This window comes from Anas platyrhynchos, chromosome 11 (genome assembly GCF_047663525.1).
Source record: "Anas platyrhynchos isolate ZD024472 breed Pekin duck chromosome 11, IASCAAS_PekinDuck_T2T, whole genome shotgun sequence".
Taxonomy (NCBI): domain Eukaryota; kingdom Metazoa; phylum Chordata; class Aves; order Anseriformes; family Anatidae; genus Anas; species Anas platyrhynchos.
The window spans coordinates 12,750,935-12,767,168 of NC_092597.1; the positions used below are offsets into that span (position 1 = coordinate 12,750,935).

Sequence of the window (16,234 nt, forward strand, 5' to 3'; positions counted from 1 at the left end):
TTCCCAACGCGCGCTGCGGGCGCTGTTCCAGCCCTCAGCCGGGTGCTCGGGGTGCTCGGGGCCGTGCGCCCCCCGTTCCCGTTCCGTTCCCCAATTCACCCGGGCACAGTCCCGAGGCCAGAACCCCTCGTCTCACCCCATTTTTCCCCCATTTTTCCCCAAACTTGGCAGGTTTGCGAGCAGAGCTCTGCGGCGCACTCGGAGCCTCAGAGCCGGGTGTGGAAGCTCCGTGCTGGCTTTTTCCCTGGGGTGCCCCTGCAGATTGGGGGGAAAAGGGAAAAAAATGGTGGTTTTGGGGCTGTCCCGCTGCCAGCTCGGCGGGGTGCTGTGGGTGACAGCGGGCTCGTGCCAAGCGCTGCCTCGGGTGTCCCCGGCGGCGGCGAGAAGCAATTTGCACCCTCGGCTGAGCACAGCCCCAGCCAGACACCATGGAGCTGGGGGGGACACACACCCCGTAATTTATTTATTTTTTTCCTTCTAAGACCAAGTTTTGCCCGGTGTTACCTTGGGCGAGGGGGGAAGGGAGGAGATGGGCCGCGTCCCCCCCTCGCCGTTCGCTTTATTCTCTCTCTTCACAGCTGTTCCATCATTTTAATCTGCGGAGATTGTCTTTATGTTTCCGAAATGAAATGATTTCCCCCAAGCCGGGATTGAGAGCTGGGATATGCGCTCGTATTTTCACCAGAGGAGAAGAAAAGAGGGAGAAAAGGACACGAGAGCCAGGCTGGCCATCTGGAAGGGAGGCGCGTCGCCGAGCCTCAAACTGCTCGCCCCCAAAGGCCGGGGGGGGCTGCAGCCAGGGGGGAAATGGGGATAGGATGGGATGGGGATGGGAATTGGGATGGGGATGGGGATTGGGATGGGATGGGGATGGGGATGGGGATGGGGATGGGGATGGGGATGGGGATGGGGATGGGATGGGATGGGGATGGGGATGGGGATGGGGATGGGAATGGGATGGGGATGGGGATGGGGATGGGGATGGGGATGGGGATGGGGATGGGGATGGGGTGGGATGGGATGGGATGGGGATGGGGGTGGGGATGGGGATGGGGATGGGGATGGGGATGGGGATGGGGATGGGGATGGGATGGGATGGGGATTGGGATTGGGATAAAACGGGATGAGAGCCAGGGGACAGAGGGAATTTCCCCACCCCCTGGGTGCCTGCGCCCTCCTCAGCCCCCTCCTCTGACGGACGGACGCCAGGCTGTGGCACACGGCAGCGCTGGCAGGGAGCAGCAGCTTTTATTAGAATTAATTAACATCGTTAATAGCGAGCTGCGGGGCGCGCCAGATCCTCCCGGCGAGGAGCGAACAACAGTTGCAACTCGTGCGTGCTGCGCCTGCCTTCCGCGGGGTGCTAAAAATCCTCCGGGAACGGGGGGAATAAAGCAAAAAAGAATCAAAAAAGCCCATTCTCGGGGAGGGGGGGGGGAGAACGAGCAGTTTCCATCCACCCCCGGGCCGGCTGCTCGGGGGGCTCCTTCCCGAGGCGAAGTTTCCCGGAGCCCCCCCCTCTTTTTTTTTCCTCCACCGGGGGGGGGGCGGCTCCGCCTCTCGGCCGGGGGGGTCGGGGAGGGGGCCGGGGGGAGGCGGCGCCGCCCCCGCCGCGCTCACAGCGGAGCCGCTCGAGCCTCGGAGCCGCTGCCCGGGCAGCCCCGGGGAGGAGCGGCCCCCCCCGGCCCCCCCCCGACCCCCCGGTACCTCGCTGCTGGCGGCGGTAAGCCGGCTCCCCGGGCACCCCGGGGCTGCGCGCCCTCGGGCTCCCCGCTCCCCTCAGCATCCCGAGGTCTCTCCGGGACCCCCGAGAGTTCCCCGAGCCCCCGACCCCCCCGCTGCTGCCGGTTCCCGCATCCCCCCCCGATCCCCGAGCATCCCAGCTCCCCATCCCCTGAGCCCCCCACCTCCCCGGTCCCCCCTTTACCCCCATCCCCTCATTTTCCGAGCATCCCACCTCCCCGGTCAGCCTCTTGCCTTCATCTCCCCGCTCCCCATCTCCCTCGCACCAGCATCTCCCAGTTCCCCCAGCATCTCTCCAGTATCCCCAGTACCTGCACCTCCCACCCCCCCGAGCATCCCACCCCCCCCATATCCCCGAGCATCCCCTCTCCCTGCTCCCCCCACCCCCCCACCTCCCTGTTCCCTGAGCTCCCCATCACCCCCGTACCCCCTCTCCTCGCCCCCCCCCCGGTCCCGCAGCCATGGCGTTCATGGTGAAGAGCATGGTGGGGGGCCAGCTGAAGAACCTGACGGGTGGCCTGGGGGGCGAGGAGAAGAGCGAGGGCGAGAAGTCCCCCGCCGAGGCTCAGGGCATGACCCGCGAGGAGTACGAGGAGTATCAGCGGCAGCTGGTGGAGGAGAAGTGAGTGCCTGGGGGGGGACACACGGACAGGACGGGGGGCCCGGAGCTCCCTGCGCCTGGGGAGCCTTGGGGGGAGCCAGCGGTGGAGCTGCAGAGCCAGGAGGCTGCCTGACGAACCCCCCTAATCCCTTAATCCGCTTCCTCTGGGATTTTTTTTTCTCCTTTCTGGCTGTGCCGTGGGGGGGGGGAGGAAAGCGGGGGGACCGGGGCTTTGCGGAGAGGATGGGGGGTACCTGTTTTTTTTTTTGGGGGGGGGGGGGTTATGGAGGTGATGGGGGCGCCGGCTGGGGGTAACGGCACCGTGCGGTTGGCAGGATGGAGAGAGATGCCCAGTTTGCCCAGCGCAAGGCGGAGAGGGCCACCTTCAGGTCCCACTTTCGAGACAAGTACCGGCTCCCCAAGGTATGGCTGCGGGGGGGGGGGCAGGCGCAGGGACCCCCCCCAAACTGCGGGGCTGGGATGGGGCACACGGGGGGCACCACCCAGGGCGGGCATCGGCTGCAAATCCCAAATCCCAAAGCCCATTCCCCTAAAAATACATCCCTCCCTTTGGCCCTACAGCCCCCCGTGCACCCCCAGCCCCCTGACCCCGAGGGCAGGACCCCTCCCCACACACCCCCAGCCCCCCAATTCCTCCGCTGCACCCCCCCGGCTGGATGAGCCAGCTCCTGGCTTCTTTGGCACCCCCTCGCTTCCAGGAGCTGGATTCCTATTTTGGCCCTTCCGCCCCGCCAGCCATTCACTCCCAACAATTCAATCAGCGGCCATTCAGCCGCTCTTGGACCTGCCACCAGCGCCCTGCACCCAGCCCGATCCTTTCCGAACCCCTCGTTGGGAACGCTCTGAATGGAGCCGGGATAATTTTAGGCAGGGAAGGCCAGCTCGGCCAAAAGAGGTTCATTTTTTTGGGTATCGCTGGCACAAAGCGCCCCACTGCTCCTTACACCCGTTGCAGCGCCGGGGAATAAGCAGCCAGGGGATTTTTCTCCTGCCAAAGCGAAGCGAGGCAGGCAAGGAGAGATGGAGATTTTCTCCCAGGGGGGAGCGGGGATTCGTTCAGCTCCGTGCCCCCGTCCTTCTGCTGCCTCCCCACGCTCGAGACATCCCGTCCTCACCACCGCCACCACCTCGCCCCGACTTTTCTCGTTCCAGAACGAGACGGACGACAACCAGATCCAGCTGGTGGGCGGCGACGTGGAGCTGCCCAAGGAGCTGGCCAAGATGATCGAGCAGGACAACGAGGAGGAGGAGGAGAAGAACTCGGTCATCGGCCAGCTCAGCAACATCCAGAACCTGGACCTGGACTCCTTGAAGGACAAAGCCTCGGCCACGCTGGAGGACCTGAAGCAGTCGGCTGAGAAATGCTCCGTGATGTGACCCGGCCGGCGGCTCCGTCCCCTCTCCCTCGCAGCGAGGGGTCCCCACGGGGACCCCCCCGGCACCGCCACCCCCTGCGTGAGCCGGGTCCTCCCCCCTGAGCCCCGAGCCCCTGCCCCACTTGCTCTGTCCGTGCCGGTGTCCCCGTGCGTGCTGTGGTTGTGTTTTTTTTGGGGAGGTTTCGGTGAGGACACAGCCAAGGGGTGGCCTCGCGCCCTCCGTCCCCAATGCTGGGACCCGCTGGAGAAAGGGGGGGGGAAAAGCGAGCTGTGTGTAGGGAACCTCGCCTCCGTGCCCGTCGTGATGTGACCGTGCACCGTGCCCCGCCGAGTGTCCACCCCTACCCTGCTGTCCCCGTGCCGCGGCACCGCCGGAATAAAGCCGGGAGCTCCCTGTGCACTGCTCGCTGCTGGGGGACGAGTCAGGGGCTTGGGGGGGCAGCGCCTTAAAACCTGGGAGGGGGCACAAAAATCCCAGCTCCCCCCAGCCCCACAGAGATTTGGGGTGACCCCGCTGCGGACCGTGTCCTGCCGAGGGGGACGGGGCTCCGGATCCGGCCGCGTCTTCGGCGGAGCGTGAAGGCGAAGGTGATGGATGGCAGCGCGGGGGGGGCGGCAGGCTTGGGAGCTCTGTGCAGCCCGGGGATACGCTCGCTGCTCCCAAGGGTAACGAAAAAAGAAACCCCACAGAACGGCCTCGGAGAGGGGTCAACCCGAGCTTCGACCCCACCAAAAGCGGCGGCACGGAATAAGCCACTTGGAGACACCCCCCCAAAAAAAACAAAGCATTTATTCGAGGCAATAAATTACATTCCCCTGAAACGCAGCAGCTTTGGAGACGAGGCCCCCTCCCCGCAGGGCAGGCTGACCCCCCCGCAGCCACAGAGCCACTCCAGCTGGGGACAGCCCCAAGGGACGAGGGTTTTGGGGCATCCCCATGGGGCACAGCACACGGGGGGCTGGATCCTGCCCCCGGGGGCTGCGCTGGCGTTTCCCTGAAGCTCGTGGCACGGGCGAGCAGCGCGCTCGGTGCCAGCGCCGATGCCTCCAGCGCAGATAGGATGTTTTTTTTTGTGTGTGTGCCTTTTTTTTTTTATTATTATTATTTTTTCCGGGCTGTGCACGCAGGAGCCTGCGCGCAGCAGCAGCAGCGGGCGCCCAGACGTGCGGAGGAACTGGGGTGGAATAAAGCCGCCCGCCGCGGGCACGGCACGGCCGGGCAGGGAGCAGACGGTCGCGGCAGGGACGCCTCCTGCCACCACCGCCCGGCCACGGCCCCGCTGTCACTGCACCGTGCAGGCTGGGGGGGACACGGGGGGGACACGGGGTCACTCGGGGGGCTGCGGCCACGGCCCCCAGGGTGCCCGCAGGGGTTGGGGACTCACAGCTCCGGACGGACTCCGCCAGCGCCTCCTTGCCCATGGACTGCGCCTCCCGCACCTGGAAGGGCAGAGGAGCTCGTGCCAGCCCCCGACCCCCCCCAAAGCCCCCTGGAGCCCCCCCCGGGGTGGCCGTACCTTGATTTGCTCCTTCAGGTACTCGGCTCGGGCCATCAGGGTCTGCACCTGGCGGGTGGATAGAGGGGAGCCCGTCAGGACAGCACCCGGGGGGGCGAGCAGGATTTAGGGGCAGCTTTGGGGGCTCACCTCGGCGTGGAGCAGCTCCCGCCTCCTCCCCGCGGGCTCTGCTGGAGAGGGCAGAGGGGGCGTCAGCGGGGTGCAGGGTGCAGCCCCCCCGGTGCCCCCCCGGCACTCACCGGCCAGCAGCAGCAGCAGCTCGCCCAGGCTCTGCTGGTAGAGCTCCAAGGCGTCGCCGTCGTCTCGGCCGTCCTCCTCCTGCAAGGGACCCCCGGCACCTCCAGGGATGCTCCGGGAGCTCTTTCTCCCCCTGGGATCAGCCCCCCCCCGCCACCCCAGGGGTGCTGGCACCCCAAAATCCGGGACTCACCCTGGCCATGGCCGCTGCCGCCACCTCCAGCGCGGCACAGAGCCGCGGCTTGTCCTTGGCCATCTCTGCGGGGAGACGTTTCGGGGTGCCCTCAGCCCTCCTCCCCGCCACCAGACCCCCAGGGGCCGGTTCCCAGCCATGTTCCCCCCCCAAAAAAAAAAATAAAAACGCCACCTTTGAGGATCTCCCTGGCCGGGCTGCCCTGCTGCAGGAGGTTCTTGCTGTCGGAGGTGACCAGCGCCTTCAGCTCCTCCGCCCGCGAGATGTACTGCCCCACCTGGGGGGGGGACGGGGTGAAGCAGCCCCCCCGGGGCTTTGGGGTGACGGGATGGGGTGCCCCCCAGGCTCCCTGCACTCACCTTTGCCCGGATGGCCTCTTTGCGCCGGGGGTCGCTTTCATCTGGGGGCAGAGAAGGGCTCAGAGGTCCCCGAGGGCCGGGGGGTGCCAAGCACCAGCGGCACTGCTCCTGCACCCAAACCGGGCGAGCTCCAGCCCCTTCCACATCCCCCCTCCTTGGACTGAAGCCCCCCCCTGCTCCTCCCTCCACGGCCCCCCCGCAGCCCCCCGGGGCACTCACAGCGCAGGGCAGGCACGAAATACTCCAGGGCTTTGCAGTAGAGCGCGAGCGCGGCGCTCGCATCCCCCTCCTGGTCCTTCCTCACCGCCTCCACCACCAGCTCGGTCTGGGGAGGGGGCAGAGGGGGCTCAGGGGCTCGGTCCCACCTCACCCCACTGCTGCCCCCCACCCCCCATCCCTGGAGCCGGCCCCGCTCACCGCCTTGGGGAAGCTCTCGGGGCCGGGCGCGTGCTCCATATCCACGAAGGGGTGGGCGAAGAAGTCCTGGAAGGAGATGCGCCGCCGGGGGTCCCTCTCCAGGAGGCGTTGCAGGAGGTCCCGGCAGTCCGGGGACAGCTGGGGCCGGCTGGGCAGCTGGGGAGGGGGGTAAGAAGGTGTGTGGGGGGGTGAGATCGACCTGCCACCCCCCCCAGGTTGGTGGCCACGACACCCCACAGCTCACCTCGATGGCTCGGTCGCTGCGGATCTTCTCCTCCAGCTCGGCGAACGACCGCGAGGCGAAGGGGGGGCGCCCAAAAAGCGCCTCTGCGAGGAGGGGGGCACTCCCTAAACCCTAAATCCTAAACCCCAAACCCTAAATCCTAAACCCTAAACCCGAAATCCACCCCGTCCAGGCCCCAGCAAGGGGCCACCGAGCCGAGGGCGCACGGGTGCCGACCCCGCAGGCTGCTGGATGTCACCGCGGGGGTGCCCCCCGATTTGGGGACGGGGACACCAAGCCCTGGGGGGGTTGTGGGGGGGGACACGCACCGTAGAGGATGACGCCCACCGACCAGAGGTCCACGCGGGCGTCGTACTGCTGGCGGCACACCATCTCGGGGGCCATGTAGAGCGGGGAGCCCCGCAGCACGTGCTGCTCGTCCCAGGGCGACATGTACTGCGCGAAGCCAAAATCTGGGGGGGGGAGAGAGCGTGGGGAGGGGGCACCCAGTGTGTGTGCCCCCCCAGGGCCTGGGGACCCACCTGCCAGCTTCAGCTGGGGGTTATCCGGGGCGCTCAGCAGGATGTTCTGCGGCTTGAGGTCCAGGTGGGAGATGTTGTGGTCGTGGAGGAACTTGAGGGCGCAGGCTGGGGAGGGGGGCGAGGGGGACAGCGGGTCCCCAAAAGCCCCCAGAGCCCTGCGCCTCCCCGAGGAGGAGGAGGAGGATGAGGAAGAGCAGGAGGAGGAGGAGGAGGAGGAGGGGGCCCTCACCCAGCTGCTGGAGGAAGACGCGTGCCACCTTCTCGGGCAGCAGGCGCCGCGTGCGGATGAAGCGGGACAGGTCCCCCCCGGCGCAGAACTCCATGATCAGGTAGATGTGCTCGCTGTCCCACTGCGGGACACAAATTGGGGGCTCACCGGAGACCACCCCAAACCACGGCCAGCACCGCGGGGATCACGCCGTGACCCCGAGACCCCTGCGGAGCCCCCTGGGTGCGCCCCCAGAGCCCCACCTGGAAGTCCTTGAGCTCCACGACGTGCGGGTGCCGGATGGTTTTTAGGATCTCGATTTCGGTCAGCAGGTTCTCCACCGACGCCCGGTTGAGGCTCCTCTTGCTCACGCACTTGACGGCCACCACCTCGCGCGTGTCCTTCTGCCCGGAGAAGCCACCCTGGAGCCCTGACCCCTTGGGGACCCCCCCCTTTATTGGGTACCCCCCCCACCACCACCACCAGGTCCCCCCCACCTTGCCATACGCCTTGTACACCGTGGCGTAGGTGCCGGTGCCCAGGCGCTCGGTGAGCACGAAGCCGTCGAGGCGCGGAGGGGCGCAGCCGGCCCTGGCCATGCCTCCCCGGGACCCCCAGGGGCCCCCCCCGGTGTCCCCCCCCCGGTCCCCGGCGCCTCCCGGTTCCGGCTCCGCCTCGGCGCTGCCGCCCCCGGCAGGAAGGGGCGGGCTCGGCCGCTCCCCTTTTTATTTATTTATTTAGTGGCAGCACTTTTTTTTAAACCTTTCCTTTTTTAATTTTTTTCACCCCTTTTTTATTTTTTTAAAGCACTTTTTAATTATCTCTCTTCCTCAAAGCGCGATTGTTTCACGGGACGCGTCCTTTATTGATTTTTTTTTTCTTTTTTTTTACTGGGAAAAGATCAGACAAGGAAAAAGGGGAAAGTAACACCAGAAAGGGGCTGGCTGTTCACTTTTTTTTTTTTTTTTTTCTTTTACAAAAAAAATCAGGTTTTATTACCCAGGAAAAACAAACCCAAGCCCCCCAGGGAGCAGGGGGAGCGGTTTCCCAGCAGGGAGAATTCCCCATCCCCAACATCACGGCAGAAATCAAACCCTCAAGGCTCTCCAGCACCCCCGCTCTTCCCCTTTTTTCCCCAAAAAAGCACTCACCACAGGGCTACCCACCCCCTTGTTTTTACAGAACCCCCCCCCCAACCGCACACCTCCTGTGTCCCAACCAGCAGCTTCCAGCTCAAAGCTGCAAATTTTGGAGAATTTGGGGGCAACGAGGAGCTCGGGAGGGGAAGCCCCAAATCCCTACAACATCTGGGGACAGGTGGAAAGGGGCTGGGGGGGGGGGGGAGCACGGCCCCAGGACCCACCCAGCAGGAGGGATCCTGCCATTCCCCCAAAACCAGGCACGAAACCAGTTCTTCCCCCGTTAAAATTAAATAAAATGGGAGCTGGCCCTGCAGGGGGATCCGTCCGCGCCTCGGGGCTGGCAGGAGGCAGTGATGGGGGGACGAGGAGGGGAAATTCCCCCCCTCCCCGACCCCACAGCCCCCAGGTTCCTGCTGGTGCCCGCGGGCGGTGGGGACGCAGCGTGGGGCTGTGGCAGCCCAGCGGGGGCAGCTCCCACCCTTAAAAAAATCAACGACAGGCTACATGCGAGTTACAAACCCCCCCCCCCAAAAAAAAAAAAACAAAACCAGCAGATCATCAAGTTGTTCAGAGCAAAGGCTGATAGAAGAGAGAAAGTAAAATCAAAAATCCTGCTTCTCCTCGCCCCCCTGCCGCAGATGGGGGGGGCAGGAGGAGACAAACGCCCCCCCCGAGCGGGCCAGGGAAAAGAAACCGTGATCAACCTTGGGCCAGCTGAAGCTAAACCAGACCTCTCCTCAGCTGGAGTCGGCGTCTCAGAGCTCGCGTGGTGCCCACAGAAAGTGCGTCGGTAGAAAAGGGAGGTGGGGGCGACGGCGGGAGGGGAGGCGAGGCGGGGGCAGCCCCCCAGGAGGGGCTAATTCCCCCGGAAAGCTCCGTGTGCGGCCGAGGAGGCCGCCCCGGCCGCTGCGTTCTGGAAGCTCCTGTTGGTGAGGATGCCTTGGGAAAACTCCTCCTGCGCCCTTTGGAAGCTGGCGCCCGTGCGGCGATACAGGGAGTGCACCTGGGGGAGGGAGCAGGGGGGGAAAATATCAGCCTGGGAGGCCCCCCCGGCCAAGCAATCCCACCCAGGGATGCCCCACAAGGGGCCTGAGCTGCCCCCAGCCCCGCGAGGAACTCACCTGCTTGAGGAGGAAGAGCGAGAGGACGGCGCAGAGCGTGAAGAACGCCGCCACCACCATCATGATGATGGCCACGGCCAGGTTCCCGTGCAGCTCGGACAGCGCCGCGATCCAGCCACTGCGAGGGAGAGCAGCGGGGTGAGCATGGCCCCCCCCCGGCCCTGAGGGTCCCCCCGGTGCTGCCAGGGGGCAGGCGGCTCCCCCAAACGCCTCCAAATTCAGCCGAGCAGGGGAAAGAGGGGCTGGTGTTGGGAAATGGGAGAGGGGCTGCCAGATCTGGAGCTCCCAGCACGTTAAAAAGCAGCAGAGAGGCCACGCTGGGCACCACGGCCAGAAATAACCACGCTGCCTGGCCCGAGGGAGCAGAGCTCTGACCCAAAACGCCGCTGTGTGGGCAGGGAGCGCCAGGACAGCTCTGCCCGGGAGCTGCTCCGCAGGCAGCGGGCAAAAATAGAGGCAGCTTCCATGGCACGCGGCTCCTGGAGGCTGCACCACGAGGGGAAAAAAGAGAGCAGCCACGGCCCCCAGCTCCTGGCAGCTCGGGCAGGAGCCTCACCTGTCTCCCCAGCCAGGAATGCCGACAGCCTGGATGACGTAGATGGCGATTTGGCAGAAGAAGATGAAAAAGAAGACGAAGAAGCTGAAGGAGCTGTCAGACCTGCAGGAGAGACGGCAGCAGGAGTGAAAACTGGGGACCTGAGCTGATGGATTCCCTCTGAGAGGAGGGAACGCACTCTGGTGGCCAGGCTCGGGTTTCCCAACGAAAAAGGGAGCACCACGAGCAAATTCCATCAGATTTTTTTCAAACGGGCTCAGGAACGAGTGGGTTTGATCTACTCAGTGATGCGAAGGGCTGGAAAAATCCCCCAGGCAGCAGGCTGCTGGAGCAGACAAACCCCAGCTCCCCCCCAGCAGGAGCCACGTGCCCGTGGCGGAGGGGAACGGCACTTGCCTGAAAGCCTTGTAGATCGGTCGGTACCAGCAGAGGAAGGCACAAGGAGTGAATAAAACGAACCACAGGATGGAGAGACCGAAGTCTACGCCTCTTTCATTCTGGACCGTGAACCACGCCAGGCAGGCGAGCAGGTTGAGGAGCAGGGTGACCGAGTGCACTGCGGGACGGGGAGGAGAAGCAGCTGTGAGCCCTCGGGCCCTCGCTGAGGCACAAAGCTCTGCAGATGTGACCATTTCGGGGCCATCTCATTGCCTTTCTTCCAGGGGAAGGAAATCAAGGAAGGGAGGCACTGCTTGGCCCTGGCCGCCACCACCCACGGGGCCCTCGCTGCGGGACAAAGGGCAGCGTTGGATCCAGGAACTCCTCAGAGCCAGCTTTTATGGCAGCCGGGGGCATTACTCACGCATCCACAGGTAGTAGAGCATCTTGCATATCCGCTGGTAGTCGGCCGGGATGTCTGCGGAGAAATCCTGGTAGAAGCAGGGCTTGATGGGGCACCTCCTGGGCAGGGGTGGCCAGTTGTTCTGCCTCGCTGCGGGAGGGAAGGACAGAGAGAGCTCTGCACACACCCGGGAGAGGGCAACACCTCTGGAAAGGGCAAACCCCCCCCAGGGAGCAGCCCGGGAGCCCCTCATCGTGCCCCCACTCACGGTTGATGCTGGCAGCGTTGCTCTGCAGCTCCCTCTCCTTCTTCTCCAGCTCGGCCGCCTTCCTCTCCAGCTCTGCCTGCTGCTGCAGCAGCCCGGCCTGCGCCGCCGCGGCCACAGCCTGAAAGAGGGGGGAGAGAGAAAGGTCGAGAAGCCCTCCCCCAGCCCAGGTGGGCACAGCAGGAGCCCCCCCGTCCCCCTGCTGCCCCCCCCCCCCCAGAAGGCAGCACCCGGGGCCGTGCCTCACCTGCGGGGTGGGCTCCACCGAGGTCTGCAGGACGGCAGGCTGCGAGGGGCCGGCGGGCTGCGTGGCGGGCGTCGTCCGTGCCGCATTTGTCTGCGAGGGATAAAGGAACACGGTGATGGGCTGCTTCTTTTGGGGGAGAATTCTCAAGTTTTAGCATTGCCACGAGGAGCTGGAGGAGCTTTTGGGAACGGGCTCGCTCCCTAACATCCAGGGAAGTGGTGCCCAAGGGCTGCGGGCACGAGAGAACCCCGGAGGGATCCCCACTGGGTTTTTATCCCCTTTTATCCCATTGCCCGGCTTTAGGGTGCCCCAAAGCCCCCCAGGCACCTCCATGACCCGTGGCACAGCCACACGCACCAGCTGGGAGCTCTCCGAGAAAGGGTTGAATTCATCCAGGCCGCTCTGGCTCGTGCTGGTGAGCTGTGTCACCGAGGGGTCCTGCGGAGCAGCAAGAGGAGGGGACGATCAGCAGCGGGCAGCAGCTCCCACCCCCCCGTGCCCCCCCCCCGACCCCCCCCCAGCCCTTTTTTAACCCAAATACAGCCACCGGGTCACTGCTGACGGCCGGGTGATCCCATTTCTTGCTGGCAGCAGCCCCCCCAAACCGCCCGGCGCTGGGCACGAGGCTCCCTGGACGCCTCCGTGGGTTCAGGGGCCGGGAGCGCCGTTTTGGGTCAAATCCCGGGGATTTTGGGAGCCCCCCCGGGGTGGGGCCGCCAGCAGGGCAGGACCCCAATTAGCCCCGCTGCTAATGAGGCAGAGCGCCTCACCGCCCCTCCCTGCTCCTAAAACCAGGCTGCCCACCCACAGCCTCCCCCCGCAGCCCCAAACTCGCGCTTTTTTCCCCCAGAACTCCCCCCCCCCCACAAGGGGCAGCGGCGGCCCCGGAACTCAGCGGCCGGGCTGCGGCTCCCGGGGGGACCCAAACGGTGCCGGACCCCGGGGGGCGCCGGACCCTGCCGGCGGCGCACACCCCCCCTCCAGGTCCCGCCCCCGCGCGCTGATTGGCTGCGGCGCTCCGGAGCGGCGCGGCCATTGGCTGGCGGGCTGCCACTCAGCGCCGCGGCCCGGCGGCGCGGGGATGGGAGGGGGGGGAACGGGGAGCGGGGGGGAACGGGGGGCGCGGCGCGCACCTGGAAGGGGTTCACGTCCACCGGGTCCGCGAACGGGTTGGTGTCGAAGCCCGCCATGGCGGCGCTCCCCGCCCCGCTCCGCTCCGCGCTCCCGCCCCGGCCGCCGCCGCGCCGACACTTCCGGGAGCGCCACGGCGCATGCGCCGCTCTCCCCGCCCACGTGACCGCCTCCCTGCGCGGGGCGGGGCGGCGCTCCCTGCCCTGAGTGACGTCACAGCTGAGGGGCGGGGCTTAGCGCTGGGAAGGGGGCGGGGCCTGGGGGAGGGGGCGTGGCCTGGGGCGGGGGGGCGCGCTGGGTCCTAAAGGGAGCCGCACCCCATAGCGCGCCCTATAGGACCCCATAGCGCCCCATAGAGCCCCATAGAGCGCCCCACGGGCCGGCACCCCCCAGAGCAGCCCCCAGAGGCGCCCCCGCAGCGCCCCCCGGCCCCGCAGCCCCCTCGCAGCCCCCGCCCGGCCCCCCCGCGGCGCGCCCCCTATGGCCGCTATAGGGCGGGTGTAGGGCGCGGCCCCGCCCGGCGGGGGGAGGCGCCCGGCAGCGGCACCGGGCGGCACGGCCATGGCGGAGATCCGCGGTGAGACACGGGGACACCCCCGGGGAGACCCCCGGGGTCAGGCTGGGGTCGGGTGTGGGGTCAGGGTTGGGGTCAGGGTTGGGGTCAGGGTCAGGGTTGGGGTCAGGGTTTGGGGTCGGGTTGGGGTCGGTCAGCAGCTGACGGGGGTCCCCTCGCCGCAGTGTTCCCGCTGGCCTGCGTGGTGCAGAACTACTCGTGGGGCAAGCTGGGGCTGCAGAGCGAGGTGGCCCAGCTGGTGGCCAGCGACGACCCCACAGCGCACATCGACCCCGAGCAGCCCTACGCCGAGGTGCGTCCGTCTGTCCCGCCACCTGTCCATCCATCTGGGGTCACCCCGCAGCGGGTGACTCAGCCCAAATCCCATTAAATCCCATTAACCCCCCCCAAATCTCCCCCCAAAGCTGTGGATGGGCGCCCACCCCAAAGGCGACGCGGCCATCCGGGACAACCGCATCCCGCAGAAGACGCTGGGGCGCTGGATTTCGGCCAACCCCGCCTGCCTGGGTGCCAAGGTGAAGGACGCCTTCCAGGGCCGCCTGCCCTTCCTCTTCAAGGTGCTGTCGGTGCGCAGCGCCCTCTCCATCCAGGCGCACCCCAATAAGGTGGGCACGGGGCGGCGGCACCGGGATGGGGTTATGGGGTTGGGTGGGGGGCTCCCCGTGTTCCCACCGTCGGGGACGTCACCCCCCAGCGCTGTCCCCTCGGCAGGAGCTGGCGGCCAAGCTGCACGCCCAGTTCCCCCAGCACTACCCCGACGCCAACCACAAGCCCGAGATGGCCATCGCGCTCACCCCCTTCGAGGGCTTGTGCGGCTTCCGACCCGTCGAGGAGATCTCCGCCTTCCTGCGGGGTGAGCATTCGGGAAGGATGGGATATGGGGGGGAGAAAAAAAGGGGACGGAGCCTGGAGCCCGTCCCCCATAGCCCCGCTGATGGCCCCGTCCTTTTGGGGCAGCCGTCCCCGAGCTGCGGGCGCTGGTGGGCGAGGTGGCGGCGGAGCAGCTGGAGCAGAGCAGCGCCAGCCACGATCCCCGTGGGGTCTCGGCCGCCCTGCGGGTCTGCTTCACCCGGCTGATGAAGAGTGAGAAGAAAGCCTTCGTCGACCAGCTCAACACCCTGGTGCAGAGGATTTCCCGAGAAGGTGGCGGAGAAAAAACCTCCTGGGGGTCGTTAGGGCGAGGAGGGGAGGCTGGGAAAGGAAGGGGAAGGGGCTGGGGAAAACCCCACGTTGGGGGCTGGGATGGGGAGGTCGGGATGGGGAGATGGGGATGGGGAGGGCAGAATGGGGGGATCAGGGTGGGGAGGTTGGGATGGGGAGATCAGGGTGGGGAGATCAGAACGGGGAGACCAGGATGGGGAGGCAAGAATGGGGAGGCCAGGATGGGGAGGTTGGGATGGGGAGACTGGGCTGGGGAGGCCGGGCCGAGCCCCCACCCATCCCCACGGCCCCCCCCCTGCAGCGGCCGAAGGGCAGGACACGTCGGGGAGCAACGGGGACCTGCTGCTGCGCCTGCACGCCCAGTTCCCGGGGGACATCGGCTGCTTCGCCGTCTACTTCCTCAACCTGGTGCGGCTGGAGCCCGGCGAGGCCATGTTCCTGGCGGCCAACGAGCCCCACGCCTACCTGCAGGGAGGTGAGCGGGGGGCTCGGCTCGGGGCGGGGTGGGGGGCACGGCTCGGGGCGGGGGGCGCTGACAGCCCTGTCCCCCCGCAGACTGCGTGGAGTGCATGGCGTGCTCGGACAACACGGTGCGCGCCGGCCTCACCCCCAAATTCATCGACGTGCTCACCCTGTGCGAGATGCTCAACTACACGCCGGCCCCCAGCAGCTCCAAAATCTTCCCGGCCGTGCAGAGCCCGCTGGACCCCAGCGTTTTCCTCTACGACCCCCCCGTGCCCGACTTCACACTGATGAGGATCGAGGTGAGGCTGTTTGGGGTGGTTTTGGGGCCGTGGCACCCGTCTGGGCTCGGGGATGCCGCGTCCCGGGTGTCCTTTGTAGGGTGTGGAGCGGGTCGGGTGGGAAGGGACCCCACAGCCCGCACAGTTTGGGCAGCCTGGGTTTGAGGGGCGCAAACCCCACCCGGCCTGGCCATAAACACCCCCGGGATGGGGCCGCCTCCCGGTTTGGCCTCGTGGTGTGCTGGTGGCACGGGGAGGAGCGAGCTGGGGACACTGTGGCACCGCCAGCCCCTCTCCACCCCTCTCCTCGAGCAGCCCCGGGCACGGGGAGGAGGAGGAGGAGCAGAAGAGGCACAGATGGGATCTGCTCCCGTTGCAGATCCCGTCCTCCATCAAGCTGTACCTCGTCTCGGCCCTGGACTCGGCCAGCATCCTGCTGGTGCTGCGGGGCACGGCCGTGGCCACCTCCACGGCGGCCGCCTCGGAAATGTCCCTGCGCCGCGGCTCCGTGCTCTTCGTCTCCGCCAACGAGAGCCTCTCCCTGCGCCTCGCCTCGCCCGACGGGATGCTGCTCTTCCGAGCCTGCTGCCTCCTCTGAGCCCACCCCAATCCCAAAAAAAAACAAAGCAGCCCCGGCCCGGTGCCCGGCAGCCGCCCCCCACGGCGATCCCAAAGCCGCTCGTCCCCGATTCTGTGAAAAAAAAGCAGCTGGGCGCCCGCCCCGCGCCTCCCGAGGTGACTTTTTGGGCAGAGGGCTCGCGTCTCCACAGCCCTCACCGGTGCTGCTAACGCCCTGCGGCGGCGCGGGGCTGCTGTGGGGTTTTGGGGTTCCCCTCGGGGCTGCTGCTGGCCCCGTGAGGCTCCCTCTGGGGGGGAAGGAGGCGTCGGGTCGGCCTCAGGCGGTGCTGGGTGTCCCACAGGGGGCTTACGGGGTGCTGGGCTGGGGGGTTGTGGGGTCCTGGTGCTACCAATAAAGCGGTGACTTTGTCCTCAGCGCTGCGTGTGGGGCTGGGGGGGTCCCTGCAGCCTCCCCCGGCCCCAAATCGGGTTCCCCTTGGATTTTACCCACCTGTGGG

General features: G+C 66.9%; 4 protein-coding genes across 7 annotated transcripts; 2 read left to right on the forward strand and 2 right to left on the reverse strand.

Annotated features, from left to right (window-relative positions):
• The first annotated feature begins 1,619 nt into the window (after positions 1-1,619).
• On the forward strand, positions 1,620-4,507 carry CPLX3 (complexin 3). Its single transcript, XM_038184941.2, has 4 exons — positions 1,620-1,723; positions 2,203-2,365; positions 2,680-2,767; positions 3,518-4,507. Exons 2-4 carry the CDS (start codon positions 2,205-2,207, stop codon positions 3,740-3,742), a joined length of 474 nt encoding a protein of 157 aa, XP_038040869.2. The 5' UTR covers positions 1,620-1,723; positions 2,203-2,204; the 3' UTR covers positions 3,743-4,507.
• Positions 4,508-4,854: 347 nt separating this feature from the next.
• Positions 4,855-8,122, reverse strand: ULK3 (unc-51 like kinase 3). Of its 3 annotated transcripts, none has more exons than XM_027466034.3 (16): positions 7,935-8,120; positions 7,701-7,841; positions 7,459-7,579; positions 7,230-7,334; positions 7,017-7,160; positions 6,709-6,791; positions 6,465-6,620; positions 6,267-6,372; positions 6,048-6,088; positions 5,863-5,965; positions 5,689-5,753; positions 5,498-5,576; positions 5,388-5,428; positions 5,259-5,306; positions 5,127-5,181; positions 4,855-5,041 (listed from the first exon to the last, which is right to left on the reverse strand). In XM_027466034.3, the coding sequence occupies exons 1-16, from the start codon at positions 8,034-8,036 to the stop codon at positions 5,025-5,027; spliced, it is 1,407 nt and encodes a 468-aa protein (XP_027321835.3). In that variant the 5' UTR covers positions 8,037-8,120; the 3' UTR covers positions 4,855-5,024. The 3 variants fall into 3 exon arrangements, with proteins under 3 accessions (XP_027321835.3, XP_027321837.3, XP_027321836.3); XM_027466036.3 differs by having other exon boundaries at positions 4,878-5,041; positions 7,701-7,838; positions 7,935-8,122; XM_027466035.3 differs by having other exon boundaries at positions 4,878-5,041; positions 5,388-5,425.
• A 155-nt stretch (positions 8,123-8,277) lies between these two features.
• On the reverse strand, positions 8,278-12,843 carry SCAMP2 (secretory carrier membrane protein 2). 2 transcript variants are annotated; one of them, XM_027466038.3, is made up of 9 exons: positions 12,683-12,841; positions 11,907-11,987; positions 11,550-11,639; positions 11,306-11,423; positions 11,059-11,187; positions 10,653-10,812; positions 10,257-10,358; positions 9,701-9,818; positions 8,278-9,582 (listed from the first exon to the last, which is right to left on the reverse strand). In XM_027466038.3, the coding sequence occupies exons 1-9, from the start codon at positions 12,737-12,739 to the stop codon at positions 9,436-9,438; spliced, it is 1,002 nt and encodes a 333-aa protein (XP_027321839.1). In that variant the 5' UTR covers positions 12,740-12,841; the 3' UTR covers positions 8,278-9,435. The 2 variants fall into 2 exon arrangements, with proteins under 2 accessions (XP_027321839.1, XP_038040863.1); XM_038184935.2 differs by having other exon boundaries at positions 11,306-11,639; positions 12,683-12,843.
• A 155-nt stretch (positions 12,844-12,998) lies between these two features.
• Positions 12,999-16,151, forward strand: MPI (mannose phosphate isomerase). Its single transcript, XM_027466037.3, has 8 exons — positions 12,999-13,257; positions 13,419-13,546; positions 13,659-13,859; positions 13,966-14,107; positions 14,212-14,397; positions 14,717-14,890; positions 14,971-15,179; positions 15,538-16,151. Exons 1-8 carry the CDS (start codon positions 13,242-13,244, stop codon positions 15,754-15,756), a joined length of 1,275 nt encoding a protein of 424 aa, XP_027321838.3. The 5' UTR covers positions 12,999-13,241; the 3' UTR covers positions 15,757-16,151.
• Positions 16,152-16,234: the final 83 nt, after the last annotated feature.